The sequence below is a fragment of the Phoenix dactylifera genome, chromosome 6, assembly GCF_009389715.1.
Source record: "Phoenix dactylifera cultivar Barhee BC4 chromosome 6, palm_55x_up_171113_PBpolish2nd_filt_p, whole genome shotgun sequence".
NCBI classification, from domain to species: domain Eukaryota; kingdom Viridiplantae; phylum Streptophyta; class Magnoliopsida; order Arecales; family Arecaceae; genus Phoenix; species Phoenix dactylifera.
In genome coordinates, this window is record NC_052397.1 from 49,262 (window position 1) to 73,618 (window position 24,357).

General features: G+C 36.5%; 3 protein-coding genes across 5 annotated transcripts; 1 reads left to right on the forward strand and 2 right to left on the reverse strand.

The window, feature by feature from the left end:
• Nucleotides 1-1,144: 1,144 nt before the first annotated feature.
• LOC103703791 (glycosyltransferase BC10) lies at nt 1,145-12,281 on the forward strand. 2 transcript variants are annotated; one of them, XM_008786777.4, is made up of 12 exons: nt 1,145-1,524; nt 1,627-1,940; nt 2,056-2,172; nt 3,297-3,397; nt 5,904-5,975; nt 7,861-7,942; nt 8,071-8,151; nt 8,892-8,930; nt 10,092-10,157; nt 10,785-10,934; nt 11,697-11,825; nt 12,030-12,281. In XM_008786777.4, the coding sequence occupies exons 2-12, from the start codon at nt 1,716-1,718 to the stop codon at nt 12,045-12,047; spliced, it is 1,080 nt and encodes a 359-aa protein (XP_008784999.1). In that variant the 5' UTR covers nt 1,145-1,524; nt 1,627-1,715; the 3' UTR covers nt 12,048-12,281. The 2 variants fall into 2 exon arrangements, with proteins under 2 accessions (XP_008784999.1, XP_038982941.1); XM_039127013.1 differs by having other exon boundaries at nt 1,171-1,940.
• A 535-nt stretch (nt 12,282-12,816) lies between these two features.
• LOC103703789 (phosphatidylinositol transfer protein CSR1) lies at nt 12,817-24,098 on the reverse strand. 2 transcript variants are annotated; one of them, XM_039127014.1, is made up of 6 exons: nt 23,801-24,012; nt 19,479-19,631; nt 18,463-18,609; nt 15,284-15,436; nt 13,519-13,641; nt 12,817-13,203 (listed from the first exon to the last, which is right to left on the reverse strand). In XM_039127014.1, exons 1-6 carry the CDS (start codon nt 23,972-23,974, stop codon nt 13,129-13,131), a joined length of 825 nt encoding a protein of 274 aa, XP_038982942.1. In that variant the 5' UTR covers nt 23,975-24,012; the 3' UTR covers nt 12,817-13,128. The 2 variants fall into 2 exon arrangements, with proteins under 2 accessions (XP_038982942.1, XP_008784993.1); XM_008786771.4 differs by having other exon boundaries at nt 12,894-13,203; nt 23,858-24,098.
• On the reverse strand, nt 20,732-23,794 carry LOC113462521 (pentatricopeptide repeat-containing protein At2g45350, chloroplastic-like). The gene is made up of 2 exons (XM_026803296.2): nt 21,408-23,794; nt 20,732-21,373 (listed from the first exon to the last, which is right to left on the reverse strand). The coding sequence occupies exons 1-2, from the start codon at nt 21,970-21,972 to the stop codon at nt 21,192-21,194; spliced, it is 747 nt and encodes a 248-aa protein (XP_026659097.2). The 5' UTR covers nt 21,973-23,794; the 3' UTR covers nt 20,732-21,191.
• Nucleotides 24,099-24,357: the final 259 nt, after the last annotated feature.

Here is a 24,357-nt window from a genome sequence, read left to right on the forward strand (position 1 = left end):
TAGTTAGAAATTATTAATTAAGTTCTCTGGCGTTATGTATATATCCAATCTTTTGTGGATGCATAACCAATGTAAGAGTAACACGCCATAGCAGAACTTAAAAGACTCGCGCTCCCTCTCTGAACACGTGCAAGACACCAATTATCTCATTTGGATCATTGTATGGACCAAATCAACCTTCAGGAATCGAGGCAAGCACCGAAATCCGGACTCAAATCGGAAAAGCGGGCGAGACTAGGTGGTGGCCCAAACAAAGAGCTCTCCACAAACCCTTGCACCCACGCAATCCAGATTCGGAACTGGGAAGGCCATGAGTCAATGTCATGCCAACCATCACAACCAAAACAGTAAAGCAGCAGCCAAAAATGACATGCCAACTACCCACCCACCAGCCTTCTGGACCACACGAATTCCCTCTGCTCGTGGTTGCCAGTGCCATATCAGATGGTCTGCAAACCAAGGAATTGGCATTTCACCTTCTATCTCGATCAAGCTCCACGTCTTAAGGTTTGCCTTCATTGAATCTAGGCTGGCTCCATGATTTCTTTTTTTTCTTTTAAATTTTCCAAATAACTAATTAATGCTATATATACATATATGTATATATATGTATGTGGATTTAGCTGCAATTACGAATTTATCAAAGGCAGGGCCTTTGTTCCTCTACTCACGTGGTTCCTCAGGATTAAATCATTTAGCAAGTTGGAAAGCAAAGTTTCTGCTGCTTTGTGGTCGTAAAATCGTTATGCCATGAGCTTCATGAACTTTATGTAAGGAAGCATGTGAGGTGGCCGGGCAACTTGTGGACACCCTAACCAAAACATCTTGTATGGATAAATATATTCTAAGTCTATGGGGAGTATACTAAAGTTTTTTTTTTTTTTTTTTTTTTTTTAAAATGTAGATGGAGTCATGGGGACATAAAAAAGACGTTAAAATTTCTTACGGGGTCCCTCCTCCTGGCTAGATTAGTAGATTTGCTGATGGGACCAAAAGAACAAACATTTACAGGCAACCCATTCTAACGTCGACAACTGACTTCCAACGATCTGGCATCTTGTTTTGCTCACAGCCGTTGGATGGAATGATTTTGAACCGAATGCCATGATTGCGTGAATTATGGTCAAGCAAGCCCTACTTTCGAAGCCCGGTCTCCGTGAATGATAACCGGGTCGAACGGGTCCCCAAAGAAGAGATCGTCGGTTGGATTTGGTATCAACGGCTCTGTACCGGATTTCCACGAGTTTATTTTTTAACGATCGGAGCTCGTCTTCGAGTCCTTTCTTCCCGAGGTCCTCTTCGCTTCCTTCGATCTTGATTTCAGCCTCCGTGGCAGATCACGGATCGTGTTCCTTTTTCTCTTTTTCCTTTGCCGAAAGGATTAGGTCATATTGCGTTAAGAAGGTGCTTCTTTCTAGATCTGGGCCGACAAGTGGACAACCCAGAGCCATAGTAATTTGGTTCCAGGGTTCTTCATGAATTCAAGAAATCGATCGGAATCGGAGAAATAAATAATGAAATATGGTAAGCTGCCGGTATTCATTGTAGTTTTTTTTTTTCGCTTCTTGTGGAAAAAAAATAAAAAAGGATGAGGTTCTACCATATTTCTTGGTTCGGATGAACTAGTAAGTCTTTCAAGAGGTGGAGAAATTAGGGCGCGTCATGGAGTTCGCTAGCATTAGAATCTCGTGATTTTGGGAAAAGAAGCGAGTGGGATGAAGCGGAGGAGTTACCCGGTCCGATGGAGCACGCAGTTTATAGTGATTCTTCTTCTGTGCTTCTCCGTCGCGAGCCTGGTGGTGATGCAGGGGCGGTACAGCCTAGTTATGAAGTTGAGTACAGGGGCATCTCCGCCGCCGGTCCAGAAGCCCAAGATCGCGTTTCTATTTATAGCAAGGAATCGGCTTCCCTTGGACATGGTTTGGGATGCCTTCTTCCAGGTTGTTTTTTTTTCTTCCTTCAATTTTAATGCATTGATTGAATTAGAAGGTTTAGTGTTTGTGTGTCTTCTTGAATTGTTCAAGAAGCTTTTTTTTTTTTTTTGATTTCTTGTAGGGCGAGAAGGAGGGTAGATTCTCGATCTATGTTCATTCTAGGCCTGGCTTTCTCTTCAATAAGGCGACAACACAATCTGCATTTTTTTACGGCCGTCAGGTCAACAACAGTATACAGGTTAGCAATTTCTTCTTCGGGTGTGGAATTTGGTGTCCATTATTTCTATTGGGAATAGAGGCTACACTAGCCTACGCTTATTGAACCTTATTTTATTGGCACCTGCAACTTTATTTTGATATATTGCCATTGTGACTTATTTTTGGGCATGGGAAGCTAACCTTGGTTTTAATGACATTACAATTTACAAGCTAACTTTGGTTGTAACAATAACAATACATGCTTGCAACGTGCAAATACTTTTCTTGAGAATATCTTTGGAGTTCAGCTCAGGATAATGAGAACAGTCCCTGGAATCCTTGCTTGTTTGAAGTGAATATTTCACTGTTATAGTTTCAAATGATTTGATGTATTAGCTTTTCTCATCATCGTGAAGGATCAAGTGAGGTCTAGCGTATCAATCTGTCAAGATGAAGAAAATGTCCACAAACACCACCTTTCTTTATGCAGTCAAGAAGATAAAAATTTGGTGACAGTAATCTCTATGTTTTGTGTTGTTGTAAAAAGGATAACATTTAATGAGCAAACTTTCTTCTTATTACAAATTTGCCCTTTTCTGTTTTCCATTCTTTGTCTTTTTGCTGCTTATGCCTTTTCTATCTTTAGTTTTTAAGGAAGGAGGTTAGATTCATCCTGACTCTTCCTCCCCAAGAAAAGGTCACCAAAGTTTCTTGTTACTAGGATTTTGTCCTTAATTCTTTTTGTTCTCTTGTTCTTTTTTCAGGCTTATTACATTCATCCTAACTCGTTCTCCCAAAAAAAGGGGAAAAAAGGAGAAAGTGAACTGCGAGCATGCTTGGACCCTTTTTTCCTGCATGGAATGCTACATATCATTGCATAACTAAAAGCAGAGCAAAGAGTAGGAACAAACTGAATTGGGTAAAGTGAAAAAATTATTATGATTTTCAAGGAGAGATTAAGTCAACCAAATTAAAGAGAGTAGGCTAGAACCCCTTTGTTTTTCTAATGGATGGTGCAAATCTTGGTAGCCCATTTTAATATAACCATAACCATTAAGTATAAACATTGTGTCAAGTTGAAGTGATTTGTCATGCTTCGTTGAAAGTTACTTTTTCCTGTATTATGCTTTTATTATTAATTCTTGCTTGGTGCTTTTGTTTCAGGTAGATTGGGGAGAAGCAAGCATGATCCAAGCAGAGCGTATTTTGCTTAGAAATGCACTCAAGGATTCTTTTAATAAGAGATTTGTTTTCCTTTCTGACAGGTGCAATTTGCATTGTGCAAGATCATTTTTGCTTGTGACGATTCCTGGTTCTCTTTAATGTTCCCTTTTTGTGTTTATAATGGATGCAAATGGCAAGATTATGTCCATTCCAGTGTCAACTTTTTTTCTTTTTTTTCTTTGGGAGGGATCAGTATTATTCATAATTGAGTGAAAACCCACATATAGTCTCCAGTTGAAGCAAAATAAATATACCTTCTAGTTAGAGTGGTTGTTTGGGTAGCAATAACTGTTCCGGTGGTGCTATGTCGCTATAATGTGGTATGCACATAGAGTGCTCATGGAAGAGCATTAGCTTTCTGTTCTACTGTGATGAAGAAGTTGATAGCAACTCCAAAAATTATGTTATCATCACTGAGATTATCTTGTGCTTCTAGCTTGGATAGATGCTAGCAAAAGACTTTGTGTTGGTTACTCTGACCCTCTTCTTATGGGAGTTTTTTTTTAAAAAAATTTCTTTTTTTGACAAAAACAGTTGCATTGACACACTTATTTACTGCAGTGGTCTGGGAGATTTTCTTTATTTTTTTTTTTTTGAACAAAAAAGCTGCACCGATACACTTACTTACTGCAGCGGTGTGTAGTTGGAAATTTTATACTCAACTGAAAATTTTGCTTATTGCAATAGAACACCAAACAACTTGTTGGGAATTTTGTTCTTCTTTCCTATTTGTGCACTGTCACATCTGGTGCGCGTTTTGTATAAAGCACAAAATTAAATGAGAACGTTGAAATTGTAGAAGATCATAGAAATATAATAGAAACCTATTCAAAGATATACACATATCAAGATATATAGATATTATCCTCTCCACAAGGTTTCACTATACTTAATCGAGTTGCAATTCTACAACTTGTTGCTCAATTGAGCCATATTCGTCCCATAAAGGAGACAGTCAAAAGCATCTCACAGACGTTCTAGACTACACCAGTTGACTTATTGTTTTGTAATGGATGCAGAGAAGGTACTAATTTTTCCTAAGTAATTCTTCATTTCATGCCTCATTTAATTAAAATGATTATTTGAAAGATCAATATATAGAAAAATTAAATATATCTATTATAAATAGAATGAGTGATAGATTTGACAAAATAAGAAGGAAGTTGAAAACCATGAAAATCAAGAAAATATATAGGAGATATTGCCTTGAGCAAAGTCCTCTATTTCTCCATAAGTATTACACTTGCTCTCTTCCTCTTTCATTAGTGGTTCCAATTTCTATTTATGCATTATTAACCAAATATAATTAAGCTACCCTAAACAGGAAAGATTGGGAGAGAAAATTAATGAAGAAACTGTGGGACAGTAGATGGCAAAAACAGGAATGGGGAAGTCAACATATGTAGTTTTTTTTTCTTTTTCTTTTTCTTTTTTTCTTGGGGAGAGAGAAGCAGCTTAATTTGGATGAGGGAATTGTGATTATGGTGAGGGGGGAGAGAGTCCTAAATTTTAGTTTCTTCTCCTTAATGAAATTGTGGAGAGTGAAAGAGGTAGAGAGTGGATCGAATCTCAGATGAGGTTGTGGTAGAGAGAGAAAGAGAAATGGGATTGAGTGGTAGTAGATCTTCTTTCCAAATTTACCCATGCTGTTATCAAATAATATATCTTTGATAGCACGTTAGAATATTAGGGCAAATTTGCAGACCCCCTCCCCCACCCCACAAAATAAAAGCTGTTTAATATAGTATAGATAATTCCATAGTCTTAATTATTATCTAGTGTATCCACAGTAGAAAAACTTGGATAGAATTTCTATAGTACATGTGCTTCGAAATAATACCTAGGCAAGATTCTAGTCATGAGGGGGCAACATATTGTTTTTCTAAAGCAAAATATAATTTGATATCAAAACCTGCCTAATTTCTATATAGATGGTATAAATGGGTAGTTAAAAGTATTCAGGTTAGTCAATCTTTTATGAAGATCCCACCGTCAGTGCATGAAATGTGAAAATAGTGTTGAGTAGATTTGTAGAGTAGGCTATGAATTATGCAGCTGAATTGTATATGCATGCTCCTGTTAGTCAATTTTTATGAAGTTCCTATATTTAGTTGATGCATGAAAATGTGAAGATATTTGTGTATAGATTTTTTGGGTACCCTTCAATGAAGTCATGACCGCTGCAGCTGAATCGTATTTGTATTTATAGCTCATGTTTGTTAATCTTTTATTAAGATACCATCTCAAGTCATCACATGAAGGTGTTGGGCAATATGGCAGTTAAGAGCTGCACAGTCCTGATGTATTATGTGCTTGTGTTCTGAAATATATCATGGTTAGTGCAATTTGGCATCGGAAATTTCATGTATGCAACTTGACAAACCCAAAATTGGTTAATATTATCGAGAAGAAAATATATCATACTTCAATAAGATTAACTGAGGATTTGTTTGCTGATCTCATCACTTTCTGTTAATGAAATGGCTACTTTAGACTTGCAAATTTATGGTATAGCTAACGTCCAGATTATATTTTTATTTCTGACAGCTGCATACCCCTATACAATTTCAGCCATACATATGACTATATAATGTCTACATCAACTAGCTTTATAGACAGGTGAGTCTGCTGATTTTGATTTTGTTTATGTGTGGATGAACTCTTCATATCCTTTGTCCTTAATTTCTGGTTATATAGGATATTCATTACTCTTGCATAGTAACGTGATGTTATATCGCTCAATTAGTAAAGAGGCCAGCAAAGCCACATATAACTATATCTCAGAAATTTGGGCAACAGTGCATTGTTGGTGCAAACACATATGGAACTGGAATTTTGGAGCGTGCTCATACTGAGGACATTATCAGAATTCAGAAATGAGTTTTAGCTGTTCTTTTTTTAAAAAATTGAAAATTTAGTTCTTCGTGGATGACGATTGTAAAGCTGATATCAAATAGTTGGAACAAGGTTTGATGGTTATGGTATGGTTGTGGCTTATAATGTAGTTCTCTGGCTTAGTACCTTTTGTCTTGGAGATGAATATCCATGTCTGGGAACTTGCCTTCTTAATTCTCGAGTGCCTTCTTAAGTCAACAGGAAAATTTGGTTCATTCTTGGGTTGGATGAGCTTAAATTGCATGACTATGAAGTTGCATCTCTATCCTTGCGACCAGTTTTCATAGGTTTTGCAGCATGTTTTATTAAATCTGGCTTTCTCACACTCACATATGAGTTGGCAGCTTTTGGAATCATCCTTCAATTGGAGCATGCGCATGAGGCATTCTTCTCTTCCTGTGGTTTGTGGCAGGAATGAATCCATTTTGCTCTTGATTCTACAAACAACGACTCTTCTTAATATTAATGGGAGATTTCTTTTCCAGAAACTTCAACCATTATGATAACAAAATGAAGGAGGCTTGTTTGTTATCTTGGTATCATAAAGTTTCACAAATAATGAAATAACAGAGGGCACCTTTTTTAGCTAAAATTATTTGATTGCATCATAGTGCGGGTTGTCATTCCTTTGCATCTTGCTGAGTATGTGATAGCTCATCCCTTTAATGTATGCTAGTGCTTGTCTTTTCTAAAAATCTGATTAGTAGTATGACAATACATTCATTGATATATTTGCCTCACTTTTAGCTAAAGTTGGTTTTCTTCTTGTGTTATTACATGAAATATATTATCCCATGGCAATAAGAAAAGGCAAGGATTTTGACAGTTGGGCCTCCAGGTTGGCGCGACTTATTCTTATCAAGATAATAATTGAAACTGGATTTTAAAGAGAAATTGTTGAATATTCTAGTTTATTCAACATTGACTGGTGGTGACTGGTATGGATTTTTTTCCCCTTTTGTTCCTTTTTTTCCCCAAAATTATGGGTGTGGCGGGGGGTTATGTGGGGGCTTTATTGTATTTTGGTGTTCAAATCTCCTCCAATGCACCTTGTTCTTGTTTTTTACTACCAATCAATGTATTCTTCTACTTGTCAGAACATCAGTGAAATGCAGAACATATTTTGGTGTTTGTTATACCGTACTACTCAGCGTTGTAGATTCCAAGCTTGCACTGTATCTTTAATTCAGTTAAGTTTACATGTGAAAAGATAAGTGTCTCTTATTAAATATAGGATATGAGCCTAGACTTGAAGAATTCCACAGGTAAGAGTCAAATGTTCTGTTACTTCATTTTGTGGGACACTGATCTAGATGCACTTTTAGGAGTTGTGGTGTTGTAACATTCAAAAGAATTTAGTATATGTACCAAAAAAAAAAGAATTTAGTAATATTAACAAAAAGCGGTATGGCTTAATTCTGTGGGTTTCCTAGGTGAATGTATCGGGAATGTGTTATGCACATTGTCTCATGTCTATGCATGTTATGAAGGTTTCACTATTTCTCTCTTCCTAAATCATATCATTCTAAGATGCAATATGAAATCTCTGGATGTCTGCATAATGGCCGTTAGGTTCTAATAGCATCTGGTCATATAATGCTGGAAGCAGTTTTGCGGACACAAAAGAGGGTCGTTATAATCCAAAAATGTATCCAGTTATTCCAGTACATAATTGGAGGAAAGGATCTCAGGTACTAGTTTTCATTGTTTTTTAAATGTAAATATCATGAAAATATCATGTTGAGATACTTCTTTCTTCGACAATGTACTATAATAACATATTTGTTCTAACCATTTGTTTTGCTGGATGTTCTTCTAGTGGGCTGTTTTAATTAGAAAGCATGCTGTGATAATGGTGAATGATGATACCGTATTCCCTGAATTTCAAAAGCATTGCAGGGTAAGTTGGAGGCAGCCTTTGAAAGTGAAGAATTTATTGGTTTTTTATATTAGGGGCTGTTGTTGGTCAATAGGTTGAGTCTTGGCCTGTCTTGTGCTTTGCGTCAGAACTCATGGATTATGTCCCCTCCTGAAAGAGTCATTATGCTTTCGGAGGCTCTAGACTGTAATGCTATTTCAATCTGCTAGGCTGCTACTGTGACACTAGTATAACATAACTATTGCCTTAACCAAAAGCTCTGACTATTTGAGATGATACTTTTAAGCAAGTCAGTTTGTCAGCTAGGAGAGAATCCAACCTTGATTACCTATTATATAAACAACTAGTTCATTCTGGGTCTGTGTTGAACCCAGTTTTCTAAGGGATATAACTTGTGCCTTTCTTATGTCACGTTATAACATTACAAACTTTATTTGTTAGCTGAAAACACAAAGGCACAGGTGCCTGACCTTCTATATGAAGAGTGATTGACAGAAAGATCGCACCATGAAGTGTGATGTTGATCATATTCATTTGCTATCTGTGACAAAACTTCTGGAAAAGCTTGTAGCAACATTGATGAAACCCCTAATAAAAAAAAGGATCGGTGAATAAGGATTAATAAAGCCACACCTCTGTACTTGGGACAAGGCTTGATAGTTGTTTTGATGTGATGTGCTGGTTTTGTTATGTCCTGTATTCTAGAGTTTAATATATAGTTTTGTCTATAATTCTGATGTGTCGCTTTTGAATGATTTCAGAGGAGGTCATTACCGGAATTTTGGCGGGATCATCCTCTTGTAAGTAATTGTTTCACATACTTTCACCATTTATAATGTTATGTAAGAATAGATATTATGTGAGATTAGAGTGCCTAATTTAATTTGAGAACTATGAACACCAGACTCATCTCCAATAGTGTCCTAGAGATGTATGCCATGTTTCTATGGCCATCAAGAGAAGACATGTTTGCAAAGCTCTAGAGAACAAACCTTTTCCACTTGAAATCCACATATCTAGAGGGGGAAGGAAAATTAATCTGTAACATCAAAGACTGGTGTTGTTAAGTGCCCAAGGTGGTCTCTGAAAATACAAAACTCCCATTTTATGTCACTGTTGAAATAAAATAAATTAAACTGTCTTCTTGACATCATATCATTGGCAACATAGTTTAATCACTTTATAAAATGACAAACAGAGTGTGTTTAGGCTTTCTGAGTGAAAAAACAAAACAGACATGATGAGGTAGGCTGAATCAGTCATTTGATTACTGATATATGCAATTATATTATACATACGCTCATTTCCTGTAGTGAGAAAGAATAAGCATTAGATTTGTTGGAAGAATGGCCTATAAGATTATGGATGTTGATGGGTAAGCTACCTTATTAAATGGACTTTCTTTTGAATTTGGAACAACTTTGTTTATGATTCATTCTGTACCTAAGAATATGTTGGAAGCAGGATAATTAAATCGGTTCCTCTATGCTTGACCTTCTCTCTGTCACAAGTGGGATTTTAATGTCAGTAACCAAGAGGTAGGAAAACATATTTGTACAATTAAGCATTGGATTTTGCTAAATAGATGCAGTAAAGAGGCTTATACATATGTGGTCGATCAACTGCAAGAAGGCTAGGCAACCGAATTTGTGCATAAGAGCTTGATTGATTGATCCATTCTTTTACAATGAGTAATTGTATTTCAAGTACTGGCAAAGACGTAGAATCTGTTGATTTTTTTTTACAAGATGCAGTAGTGTAGAATACAGGTTTTAACATCCAGCTCTTAATATAAAAATCTGACTTAGGCATACATTCGAGATGCGATTTATTAGTTCTAATTGCTTTCCCTGGTTAAATATATCTTATAATGATTCAATTAAAGCAGTTTTCTGTGCAATATTTCTTGTCCATTTGATGATGTTCTTATGTAGATCCTTACAATTCCCTTCCTTGTGCAGCCTTCAGATGCTTCCAAGGAACACAACTGCATACCAGATGAGCATTATCTTCAAACATTGGTTGCAGTATGTTTCTTTGGCATCATTATGTGAATTATATTATTCAAAGCTATTTTACATTGATTGAATGGAGTTGTGCCAACATGCTGAGATAATATATGCCATAGTTTACTGTTAGAAAGGGGATTTTTTTTATTAGCCTTGAAAATAGTGAAGCATGCTTAAAGTGAAACTTCCGCACACACTGCACAATAGTTTGAAATCTCATCATAATCTTTGGGACCATCTTACCATTTTGTACAAGTTAAAGAGCTTATTTCATTTTCTTGAAGAGCAACAAAAGGTTTCCTTTTCTTTAATAGGTTCCTCAAGTTTCAAAAAGCATAACTAAAAGTACAGAATAGGCATGCTCCTCCTGCACAATGGTCCAAAAATCACGATAATGAGTCAAATACTGTAGTTCATTCATTCCTTTTAAGGAAGAGAGATACTATCTCACATTTTGATACACAGACTAAACTAACCAACAAAAAATGTATTAGTTTCTGAGGTGCTTTACAAAGTAGCCATGGAATGATCTTTTTAAGTTACCAAATATTGGAAGAAATTCAAAAGGTGCAATTTTTGTATTATGTGGCCGTGCAGCTGCTTAATGAAAAGAATCATTGAAAACCTTTTTGGTTTCATATCCAGCAAAAAGGTCTTGAAGGGGAAATCACTCGGAGAGCTCTGACACATACTTCATGGGATCTTTTATCTTCCAAAGATCGTGAAAGGCGTGGGTGGCATCCTGTGACGTACAAGCTTTCAGATGTTACTCCCATGCTTATTAAATCTATAAAGGTATGAACTATGAAGTAATTCTGCCATACCAAAATTTCGTCTGTGATCTTTCTGTTTCTATCTCTACCTTGGATGGTATGTTAACGTGGTTAACATATTTAAGCAGTTTGGTAAGTTGGCCTAATCTGGCCATACCTGGTAAAATTAGTTTCATCAATGATTTTGGACATCTCAACTCACTATTCTTGTTCTGGTGCTTTCATGAAGAAGCTGCAAATGAGTCAAGGTTTCTATGATGAATCATCATATGAATAATCTTGTCTAGAAAGGTACATAAGCAAGAGTGAATAATGTACGTCAGCAAAGGAAATATGACTTTCACAATATAAATTGAAAAAAAATGATAATAATGAGCAATTGTTGATGACATATGGAAGGAAGGGTGAGTGTTCCATTTAAATTTGCTATTTTAGCAGGGTGTTTGTTTAACATTATATTTGAAATGTCGACTGAATTTCTGGAGCATTTTAAAAAAATATTTATATAGATAATTATTTGTCATGATGATCACGTAGATGGTATGATTGCTGGAAATTAAATGGGTTAAAAATTCAATTGATCTCTGCATACCTATCGTAAACTATCAAAAGATTTATGGACGCTATGGACCTGGTAAATCATGGCATGCGCAAAAATTAGCTGCAAACTGGTTGCTTTTGATGCTGAGTGTCATTTATAAGATTGTGGTATTTGTGACATATGCAATTCAAACTGTTCAAGAATTTATTCAGCTTTACTGATGACTGTCCTTGTTATGATTAGAACATAGATAATGTGTACTACGAGACTGAATACAGGAGGGAATGGTGTAGAAGCAAAGGGAAGCCGGCACCATGTTTCCTCTTCGCGAGGAAGTTCACACGCCCTGCTGCCCCCAGGCTTCTTAACATGGTAAGAAACAGCATCATCTCGATGCTGATTATTTAATGTTATACCAATTCGTATGAATTCACTGGTGAAGGCTTAGTTTATGCTATATTTGCTATTTTGAATTCGAGCGTTGCTAGTCTTGTTTGGATAATTTCAGACTCAGTTAAGAAAATGCATTAATATGTTATTTTTTAAAAAAAATAAGTTTCTTCTTTGTTTTGGCAGTCTGCACCTGTAAATTGATTTAGAGTCCGGTATCAACACGAATGGGTTGCTTCAGGCTTCCATTCAGGAGGACGACTACAGAATTTGTAAATGATAAATAATGATTTCTTCTCCATGTATTTGTTTGTACGGCAGGCAATATCTTTTTGAAGCATCTAATACCCCAATTAGACAGCGCAACTGTTGCTTTGAACAGATGTTACTCTTGTAATAGATTCCTAGTTGGGTTTAGAAACGTCAGTTATTGTCATACCTCAGCGAGTCCTGATCCTTGGGAGTACAAGCGGGCTAGGGTGCGAAACCATTCCCATGAGCCTATCCTTTGGGAAATTCACTGTCTGAGCTTATTTGCCTTCCAGAATCTGCTACTAAATTTCTGCTAACCTTCAATCCCTGAAAGCCGGCTCTCTCTCCTTTTTTTTTCCCCCTTATTTCTTAGATAATTTGTCTCCACTGGAAGAAGTCGCTAAGCCAGACCATTCAAATGCAATGCCGCACCGCTCTCACCGAGGCGCAGCAATGGGTGGGCAACTTTTTGAATATCAGATGCATGCGTTGCAGGGCGTAGAAGAGTATGCGTCTGCCAGTCTGTTGAACTGCATTCGATCACTCAAGCAATCGCGCAAGTCTGCAGCTTGAAATTTGAGTCCTGTAAGTGTCGTTACAGTTGATATCAGAGGAAACGCAGGCTGATTCATAGGGCTGATCCATACCCTCCTCCAAGTGCCTTTGGTTATCAAGCGTTGGCCCCCTGCCTATATTCTTGCACAAATTCAGAGCTTTTGCATAAATCAAAGAAAACATCCAGCAAGTATATTAAAAGTTCCATTGGCTGGAATTTGAACATCGCTGGGCACATTGCTGCTGTAACTGTTATTTCTAAATCAATGCGATATCATGTGTAAAATCCCAAGAAAATGACACCCAACTTCTCGCCTTCTAACATCCAGTTATTAAGTCAAACCAACAGCGTGCATGATTTCTATTGTCCGTACAACAATATTTGTCCGTGCTTAACCTGTAACACCACACTGACTTGCACAAATTGATGCAATGTCCTGACAATACATACAGTCATAGATTAATAATAGAGATTCAATCACTGAAAATCTGCTGGCACCGTCTCTTCTGTGAAGTATTCCTTCCTAACAGTCTCCGTGCTGCAGAATCTCACCTAAAAAGGGAAAAAAAGAATAAGAAAGTTCTGCCGGAAAAAATAGCGTAAGTACTCAACATTTGCCAAACTTCAATAAATGCAGCTCTGATGAGTTGTCCATTAGCATATAAAGAGCCTCATCATAAATGATCCCATATTTCATTAACCGCCAGGACCATAATTTAAAGCCATCAATAAAAAGGCAATCATTCCATCATGGTAAAGTAGCATAAGGCATGGTTGAGACATTAAATTTTAGATTAGAATGTAAAAATTACAGTAAAAAGGTGAAAGATTGGAAATTTAAAATGCAACAGATGGAAGCATAGTTACCAGTGACGCATATGATTTCAGTAATGGTTTAACAAGTTGCCAGAGCGGCTGAAACACAAAAGGAGCATCCACAAAGAGGACTTGGCCAAGCCGCTTTGGGTAGTAATAGTAGAACACGTCAATCTGGCAAATTAAAAAAGGAAGACCATATTAAGCTTGTAAATCAACCATGTCTCAGAACATTTAACACATGATGGCTCTGGAGCAAAGGAAATGATCCGAAGTAGAAAATGGATGGATTTCGTTAATAGCAAGAAAAGTTCACAAGATAAATGAGATGTTTAACAGCTAGAGTTTGACCATAGAAACTCAGGCTGCTTGGGTTTATGTAGTGTTCAAATGTCTCATGGTCTCTCTCTCTCTCTCTCTCTCTCTCTCTCTCTCTCTATATATATATATATATATATATATATATATATATATATATATATATATATTCAAGATTTTAAGCTTCTTTTATTTAGTTTTAAGTGAAAAATAGGATTTTGTAAGTTCGTTTTAATGTCGTAATGTGATATACTTCAATTTTTTACATTATGTGCCTAAAGAATGGTATGACTATATAATACATGTTAAATTAACCAAGCATAAAGTTAAAAATGTAAATACTTATTAAAAAATTGGAAATGCAACATGTGTATCTATTCAATTCCAAATCAAGGATCGATGCCCCTCGTACACGTCTGGACTATGTTAATAATTGGGTCTTCGGACTTGACTCCAGCCTTGGTATCGTGCCTATCTAGAATCCTGGTAGCCTATCCACATCAAATAGCCATGACGAGAGAAAACCTAGATCAAACCTCCTACTCACCCTTCCCCTCTCCTCTCTTTATCGTGTCCTCCACACTTTCTCCTCTGTTCTCCTTTCTTACTTTGAAATAAAGTAAGAAGGGGCTAAGGCCCTGAATTGGTATGGGGACCTTACAAGGCCAAACCACTTAGAAACAAGCGGTTTCAAGCAGTTCGTCCTAACAAGGACCAGTCTGTACTGATTAGACAAAATCCCGTACTGAGACCGTGAACCATCCTAGTTTATACGATACAATATGATTGAACCAAACAGTTCGATGCAGTATTGCATACCATGATGGAAACTACTAACACGTGACTTAAAAGCAAGTAAATAGAAGACTGTTTAAACAACAAATTGAAAAGAGATTTGGAGGCCATAAAGAACATTATCAGCGAACATTAATTTTTAATGCATACAAGGTTTTCAAGTTTTCTTGGTTTCCTAGAAAGGGAACAATGTTTTTGTTTTTATGCATATATGCTTTTGATGTTCCCTAATGCATCAAATAATTCTTGGACAATTGACTTATTCATTAGATGAACTGTACATGAATATTTGCACTTACACTGCTGCTTTATGTCTCAACAATTACTTTAAAAGATGAAATATTTCAAAACCAAAAATAATGACAAAAATATACCTGTCCATATAAGCTACAGTTTATTCAAGCATGGCATGTACCATGTAGGTATCACAGCATGTATGACTATGAACAAGATTATACACTTAACCTCGGTCAACAAGGAATAATAAGTTTCACAAAAGCAAACAGATAGTGGTGTCAGGTAGATGTTTAGCAATAGTGGTTGGCAGGTGCACCAGGTTCTTGCCCTGAACTATAAAATAGGTCCTAATATTATTGAACTGAAAATCGGATGTCAACCATTACAAATATATCGGTATCTGAAAGAAACCAATTTCAACATTAACCAATAGAAAATGAAGAAAACAAAGATGCCCAGGAATTACCAAGTACTTTAAGAACTGAACATCTGCATTCTCCATATCGAAGCCTCGCAGATCAATTATTACAAGCATTTCTTCTGTTCCAGAAGGAAGTTTACTCAATGCCTTCTCTATCAAGAATACACAAAGCTTCTTATTTTCACCAGGATCTTGCTTCTGTGGCCAAATTATTACTGGTATATCATTAATGATGACCCTTGAAGAAGTGACTGGATAAATTAGAAAACAGGAGAGGCAGGTAAATTAGAATATTATACATGATCCGTGAAAATCCCGAAATGACCAAAAAATTTACAAATGATAAAGACAAGTCATCACCTTCATTAAGTGGGAAAAGCACAAAAACTGTTTGGTTAATACAATTTATCTGGTTTGATGATTTAAAAAAGAAAATCCTAGCTAGGATACTGCAAATAAAATTGCAAGAAATAATTAAGACTTGCAGAAGTTAAAAGAATTACACTACACAAGACATACCTCAATCACACACAATCTCAAACAAAGAAAAAAGTTATGCACCAGATAATTATTATGCAGATCGACTACATCGATGAGAACTCGGAACTGGTCTTTGATGATGAAATATGTAGGAAGCTTTTAAGTCCCAGCATGGAAGGAGAACAAACTTAAAAGAAGATTTTGCTCAACCAGATCAAAATTATATATGACATCATTTAAGCACCTCTTAGCCAACCATCTGCAACAACCTTCTTACTGGAAAAGGATACCATAACAAAGATAAAAGCAGATCTAAATTGCAGTGATAAAGCAATGTGGGGCCATCGAAGAGAAAAAAAACAGAAAATGCTACTTAAGGTAGTTAAAGCAGACTGGACCAGAATCTTAATTCAAGAAAAAAATTGCTTCTTATGACTGCACACAAAAGAACAGCAAATAAACCCAACCCTTCCCTGCATATTATTCATGACACTGGAAATCCTAAAGTGACCAAAAATTTACAAATGATAAAGAAAAAAAAAGGCAATCAATCACCTTCATTAAGTGTGAAAAGCAAAAAAGAAATGATTGGTTAATACAAATTAACTGGTTTGATGATTAAAAAAGAAAATCCTAGCTAGGACAATGCAACTAAAATTGCAAGAAATAATTAAGATTTGCAGAAGCACTATACTACAAAAAACCTACCACTATCACACAAAAATCTGAAAGAAAAAAAAAGGTTATGCACCAGACAATTATTTCACAGATCAACTACATTGATGAGAACTCAGAACTGATCTTTGATGATGAAATATGTAGGAAACTTTCAAGTCCCAGCATGAAGGGAGAACAAACTTAAAGGAAGATCTCGCTCATACCCAGATCTCAATTATATACGACATCGTTTAAGCTCCTCTTAGCCATGGCCTTACTGCCAGCCAAGCCATCTGTAAGCCTTCCTTATTGGGAAAGGATACCATAACAAAGATAAAAGCAAATCTAAATTGCAGTGTTAAAGCAATGTCAGGCCGTCAAAGAGAAAATAACAGAAAATGCTACTAAAGGTACCAAAACAGACTGGAGCAGCATCTGAATTCCTGAAAAATTTGCCTCAAGATGGTAGACAAAAACGCTGCAAATAGACCAACCCCACCCCACCATGTCCACCGTCCCTACCCACAACCACGCGCCACCCCCAACTCCCATCCCCGCATCCTCAGCCTCAGCACCACGAACCCAATTATTCTCTTTCTTTTCTTTTCCTTCTATATTGTCTTGTTTCTCTTCTCCTATAGTTGGCCTTTTTCTCCTTTTTACTTATTTCTTCTCCTTCCCATGCTCTCTCGGTTAGCAAGGAGTGGACCAAAATGGACAATAGAATGCTCTAAACACTATGCCTAATTCAAAAGTATTACAATGCTCTCATTGTCTAGAATGGAGCCACAATGTATTTTTTTAAGGGGTTGTTGAGGAGGCAGGCATTAGGGTCAAGAAAAGATTATGCATCAACGACTACATACGTACGTACATATATAATTGCAATTACTATATAACTAACAACATTAATTTGTTTATAACAATGGAAGAAGATTATGAGTTAAGAGTCAAGTCAGTTTCAACACAATGACATTACAGTCATCATGACTTCCCCTGATGTTATTGCAACAACAGAACAATGTTTCATAAGATTCCTATGGTCAGCATTTTTGGGTTCCTTCTCAGCAATCATATGCATAACATAATATGGTGTAATTATCAGATGAAATTTTACCCAAACTTGCATTTATTTCAGATGAAACCATGAAAATTCCTCCTATGTTTAGCAAAAAAATTCAACAATGACATCTGCCTAAATACTAATGTGCAATCTAAATGTAAAATTGAAAAACAAAGAGAGCCATATTGTCAATGCATGGTATGCTCTTAAGTCTAAGAGACCCCATTTATAAATTAAGCAGAGAAACCAAAAATCTAGCTGAATTCAACACGACTTGGGCTCACATCAAGCAATATGAAGGAACGGTTTTCAAGACTAATTTGCAATAAATTATAGTAAATCCTGTTGAAATCATTTGTTAGTACAAGAAAATGCATGCTCATAACAACATCCATTTATTATGAAATTAAACTAAAAAATCAATGACTATTTGCATGCAAGCCAAATACATCAACTTTCAAAATTATGTACTTTATTGGTCAATGATATTTCTTTTACAATGACCATCTGATTCATAATTGTTTCATGCCACATCCATACACGGTATACTTGGAAACCTTTTGAAATAGTTTACAATTAAATCTTAAAGAAGAAATTATTGCATTACCCCAATGTTAAATTAGCACCCAAGTTATTTTTGCTCATAAAACTTTTATTTTATTCAGTTTCAATCAGAAACTATCTGTCTTGGCAGGCCCTTGAAAGAAATGTCCAAGTCATGGGGTTGTCATTATGACAAAAACTTGGAGAAAGGATACATCTAACCTTCATTTGCTAATATAGAATCCACAGAAGCCATCCTACATAGCAGTGCTAGGTAGATATTATTTGGTGTATTCCACTTCTATGGCATTTCCTTTCTTTTTCTCATATAATTATTATGAAAGGGCTTTTCCTATGTACACAATCCAGGACAATTTAGTCCAGTACCAAAAGCATAATGATCAGTGAGAGACTCTTCACCATGAATTGAATATGAGAGGCATTTCTAGGATTCCCCGTTAAGTTGCAGAAAAATTCCTACCGCTGGAAAATGCTTGGATGCCACTACCACAAGTACAGGTCTCCCACTGATGTCTAGGAAGTCATGCACATAAGCTTTGCCTGTTCCATATAAGCTCTTCACAGACTCTTCTGACAATCCTGACACACCAAAGTCTTGACGCCATTTCTGATAATAGATAAGCAGGAAACTAAGCAACAGTATAGCACTTGAAATATATATTAGCTTTTGCAAATTGCAATATATTAAAATGGAGAACTGAAAATAAACATAATTTGTTCGAGGCAAACATGCCTGCTTGTCACACTGGATAAACGTAGAAACAGTACAGCACTTGAAATATATATATTAGCTTTTGCAAATTGCAGAATACGAAAATGGAGTACTGAAGATACACATAAATTATTCAAGGCAAACATGCATGCATGTCACACTGGATAATGTTAAAACCAATTGATGCTATAATTTGGGAAAATAATTAAATGAATAAGTAAATTTTGAAGAAAGTTCTTATACATAGAAGGGTGCATTGGAAGTGGTTAAGCTATTTGAGTAGTAAGAGAATAAATAATTGGATTTTAATGAGCCAATATTCAAGGCTTATCTTAATAGAAGTGTTCCAATTATCAATTGTGAAAACGCAACCTAAATTCGCTTACGTCAACAACAGGCACTTGTTTGCTTTGTCACCCAAAATGGATAAATAAAAGACGTCACAGAAGATGTGCCAGAGTAAACGGATGTCTGTGCTACACATACATGTGGTAGGCTGATTCTTAGGTTATCTGAAATTCTGAATCCACAACAACTTGACCTCTGTGTATTTTGGACTGCTTCTTTCCTTTCTCCTAAACAGAACTTTGCTCTCATTCAGTAAGAAAACAAAAAGCCTATATATTATAATTCCCTCTATATTCTTTATTCATATATTTATTTGTGCAAATATTCTAAATTCTAACACCAAAAGCATGAGAAGTCAAGCATACAACTAGTTTGAAAATGAGCAGGAGGTTTTAATCATTAAATAATTTGGATACAATAGCTTTTGTTAATTTTGAAACAGCATCTTCCACAGAAAACTTTCTGTCCTTCAAAAACCAAAGGATCATGTCTTCATCGTCTCTCCCATTTTTTCCTGCTGGAAGATTGGGATGCTCTCTTTCAAGTTTTTCTTTGATTTCCAACACAAGCTGCAGGGTAAAAACTAGAGGATAAGGAAGGTATTAACATAAAGCTCAACAGGTTTCTTGGCTTAAATCAAAATAGTAGTAACAAGTGACTTTATCTAATTCACATTTCATCGAGTACGCAAAATGCTAAATCAAAAAAAAAAAAAAAAAAAAACACATGTAAAAGAAGTGAGGATAAGCTCACCTTTATTTACCATAGAAATGTATAAAATAGACAAAAAATACTGAATACTGTGATTTATAAAGAAGTGAGGACAAGCTCACCCTTATTTACCATAGAAATGTATAAAATAGACAAAAAATACTGAATACTGTGATTTATAAAGAGAATAAATAGATCCTAGTGTGCTAGGGTATTGGATGTATAAAAGTTTGAGCTACTGGACATGTAAACAGATTCTAACTTATGAAGCCATGCTAACTAATTTCGTGATCCACTTTACAAGACTGCACCTGTTAAGGCTGGAATGCTGTACTTGCTGTTTATGATTCCAGATACAAAGGGTTCTATAAATGCAGGCGCAAAGTCCAATGCTCCTTAAATGTTTCTTGCTGGATTTTGTTATCACACTTTCTTTAATAGAAGTTCCCAAATACCCACTAAAACAGAACAGAAAATGAAAGAAATCAAAAATAGAAATTGCTCTAAAGGTTGTCGCTTCCTCAAGATTAATCACCAAACTTGTTAAAAAATGTATTTTGAATTAGAAAAAAACATAAATAAACTTAGGAGACTTCATCAATGAAGAAAATACATCTATTCTGAAAGTATCAAAAGACTCACTAAGTATAGACAAAGGAACTAAAACAACCAATAAATGATAAAATATGTTGCATACTTTGTTTTCATCCTCTAATACTTTTCATTAGTGTAGCACCTTGGCCTTTACTATCTCATAGAGTGGCTTCCAACCCCGAAAAGTATGATTTCATCTACTTTTAATAGTCTTTTGAATGCTAATATACAGCTCATGTATTACTAGTAAAAATAGATGAGATCAAATGAATGCTTGTAAGTGAATGATCCTTTTCAGCATTACAAAGGAACAAGAGATTTCCTCCTGCCCAGTGCCAAATAATGTGTGTTTTTGTTTGGCAGATTACCTGCAAACATCAACCATAGTGTCATATTATTCAGTAGAAAATATATCTCCATGATTTGAGGATGTGAAGTGGCTCCTGCAGTAAACTCACGAAAAACACCTTGTAATTCAATGCAGCTACAATCGGGATTCTTTACCACCCCTTTCTCCTTCATAATCTTACAGATGTCACTAGCACTTTCATATTGGCCTTTGTAGAGATATATGCTAGAAAGTAATGCATACGAGCGACTATCATGAGGCACCAGCTCAACAAGTTGCCTTGCTGCATGCTCAGCAATTTCAATATTTCCATGGTCCCTAGCAGCACCCAGAACCACCCTAAAAACAACATTGTTGGCTCTCATTGGCATGCTGTTCGCTAGGGCAACTGCTGCATCAAGATGCCCTGCACGGCTTAGAAGTTCAACCATACAACAACAGTGCTGGATCTTAGGAGTAATTACATACTTGTGGTTCATAAGGATAAATGTTGTTGACCCTCGTATGCTAAGCCTGCATGACTGCATGCAGTCAAAACATAAAAGAAAGTTATATCATCTGGTCCAACAAATGATGGTTCCATATCTTCAACTAAGGAGACAGCAAGTTTCCCATAGCCATGTACTGCAAGTCCTGATATCATTGCATTGCAATGATCTTTGCATTGCAATGATCTTTGCATTGCAATGATCTTTGCATTTTTTAGGTATGCAATCAAATATTCTCATTGCAATATCAACATAACCACACTTGGAGTACACATCTATGAGAGCACACCAAATGACACTAATCAAGGGGAACTGGTTCCTATCGACATACCCATGAACATATCTACCTTGGACAAAAAGGCCTAAATCAGCAATAGCAGAAAGAATAATAGCTAAAGTAGAGCAATCAGGTCTTTCTCCTAGCAAGTGCATGTCAACAGACAGTTCAATAGCATCTTTTGAAATCCCATTTTCTTTGTAGCCAGATATCATTGCATTCCATGAAATCATGCCCCTATAAGGCATGGTGTTGAAAAGCTCTCGTGCTACTTTCACCCTTCCAAGTCTTTTAGCATGCTCACCAATCATAATGTTCCAAGACACAGCATTCTTGACCAGCATTGTATTAAAAAGTTGATAGGCTAGTTCCATCCCACCAAATTGCATATAGGCATCAAGCATGACATTCCATGAAGTCAAGTTCCTAGATGGCATTAACTCAAATATCTTATGTGCTACATCCATCTTGTCACATTTAGCAATTAGCATACCCACTACTCAAAGAATTCCAAGATAAGGCATTTCTTCAAACCAACTATGCGCAATATCTATTTGATTACATCTTGCAAATCCGTTAAGCATAATGCCCCAGGTGACCTCATCTTTTAAAGGAAACTTGATCAAATAACCCCCCCGCACCTTCCATGTTTCCACATCTAGCATAGCCATCAATCATGGAATTCCATGAAAGAAGATCTCTATCAGTAGAGGTGGCAATCGGGTTGGGTTGGACCATGTATGGGTCGAGTCGGATACAAGGGTTAAAAATTTGTCAACCTGAATCCTACCATTTTATTAAGCGGGTTAAAAATCTAAACTCAAGCCTAATCATTTTATTAAATAGGTAACCTAACCCGATCTGCAATAGGTTGAATCAAGTTATTGCCGCCCCTATCTATCAAGCATGTCATCAAACAACTGTTTTGCAAATTGAACCTGCCCATGCTTTGCAATCCTATAAACATCACATTCCAAAAAAAATGCGCTCAGGCATTTGATCAAACAAGTCTAATGCAGTATTAACATTTCCGTGTCTTATATACCATCAATCATCATGTTCCAACTAATCAAATTTTTGTGTGGCATTGCATCAAATGAAGCACATGCAGCATCAATCTCCCATAACTAGCATACATAAAAATCAAAGAACCCTGCACAAACACATCTGTGAGCAGTGGAGTCTTTGGAATCTGACAATGAATTTGCTCTCCTTCTTTAAGTGCCTGAGAACTGGCGCAAGCTTTGAGGAGAAACGAAAGGTCAACTTATCAGGAGTTGTGTAACACTGATTGTACAAATCTATTGCTTTCCATGGTTTATCACTTTGCTCATGACCTCTAATAACTGCATTCCATATGAAAGGATGAGGATCATCTACCTGCTTCAATAATAAAGCCACATCTAGCAACCACCCTAACCTTGTACTAAAAAATGTTACCACTTTGCGCACCACCAAAACATCCTTGAAAAGCCCAACAACAACCAATAGTGCAGGCAAGTGCTGTAAGTCTCTCCCGCACTAACATTTATGTAAAAAAAAGGGAGAAACGATGCAAGTGAATAACATGCAAGATTTCCTTTATCGACATTGAATCGATTTCCAATTGATTTCTTCTCTTCTTTCTGCATCAATTTCATCCTCTATCTCATATTTCTCATTATCTCTCTCTTCAAGTTAACCCTAGAATTGAGAATATATAACCGGTGTTAATTAAGCAAGCACAGTAAAGAACCCACTGCAATCATTTTTTTTGAGTTTCTTCATACTCCTTAACAAATGAAACTTGAATGAATCTGAAAATCAAACTGTAGCTAACGATCATAAACTTATAGATGTAAGCAACATAAAAAAGAATCAAAATACCTAGAAAATACCAATAATGCACACCCAGACGCCTAACTGACATCACTAAACTTAAAAAGAATTCCAGAGCATCATCGTAAAACCCAGATTTTATTGGGTTACGGACAACAGACGCATCTAGAATTCCAGAGCATCATCGTAAAGCCCTAATTTAATTGGACTGCAGACAACAGACACAATCTTTTCTTTCAAGGAAAAAAAGAAAAAGGAGAGACGTTCAACGGTGCTCCAAGCCAAGTCCTAGCGCAAGATTGAACCATCAAACTCCATATGAAATCAAGACTGCAATCGTTTCAGTCGAAACTGAAGCCTAAATCTCACAGAGCTATCAAGCTACTAGCATCTAAAACCCTAAATCCACCATGACATCGCATCGCGAAACCTAACGACGGAGCTCAAAATCGAAACAAAAAGCAACAGAAAGAGATGAACAAAAAGAGCGCTAAGAAGAACCCTATCCGACGGAATTGGATTCGAAGAGCTCCAAGCCGAGGAGGAGAGGGCGCCGACCTTTCTGGCATCGCGGGACTGGGTCTGCTTCTCCGCGGAGCACCTAAAACTCTGCACAAGCTTCCGACCGCGACAGTGGACGGGAGAGACAGGAGAGAAGGGGAGTCGCGAAGCCATGACGCCTTTTTTTTTTTGGTTCTTGGTTTCTTTTTTAATTCCTTCTAATCTATTTAGAAGGACCGGACGAGCGCACCGAGCCTGGCGGAGGAGCAGGAGATACGGGTTGGCACGGGGAACGGACGGTGATAATTAAACACGTATCATGGACTCGTATCAATTTGAGACGTCCTATATGGGTTGACAAAGTCAAAAGCGGAGAGATTTTTGTTTCCTGGTGCACACCTTTGTTGCATCCATACGTATCTCGATTCATTCTCTTTTTTTTGATATACGATGGTTGAAACTTTATTCACTGCATTCTTTTCGTGTAAATTTTTTTAATCCTCACAACTGACGACGCGCCTTCATCAGCTTGAAACATGCAGAATGGATGAGCAAGG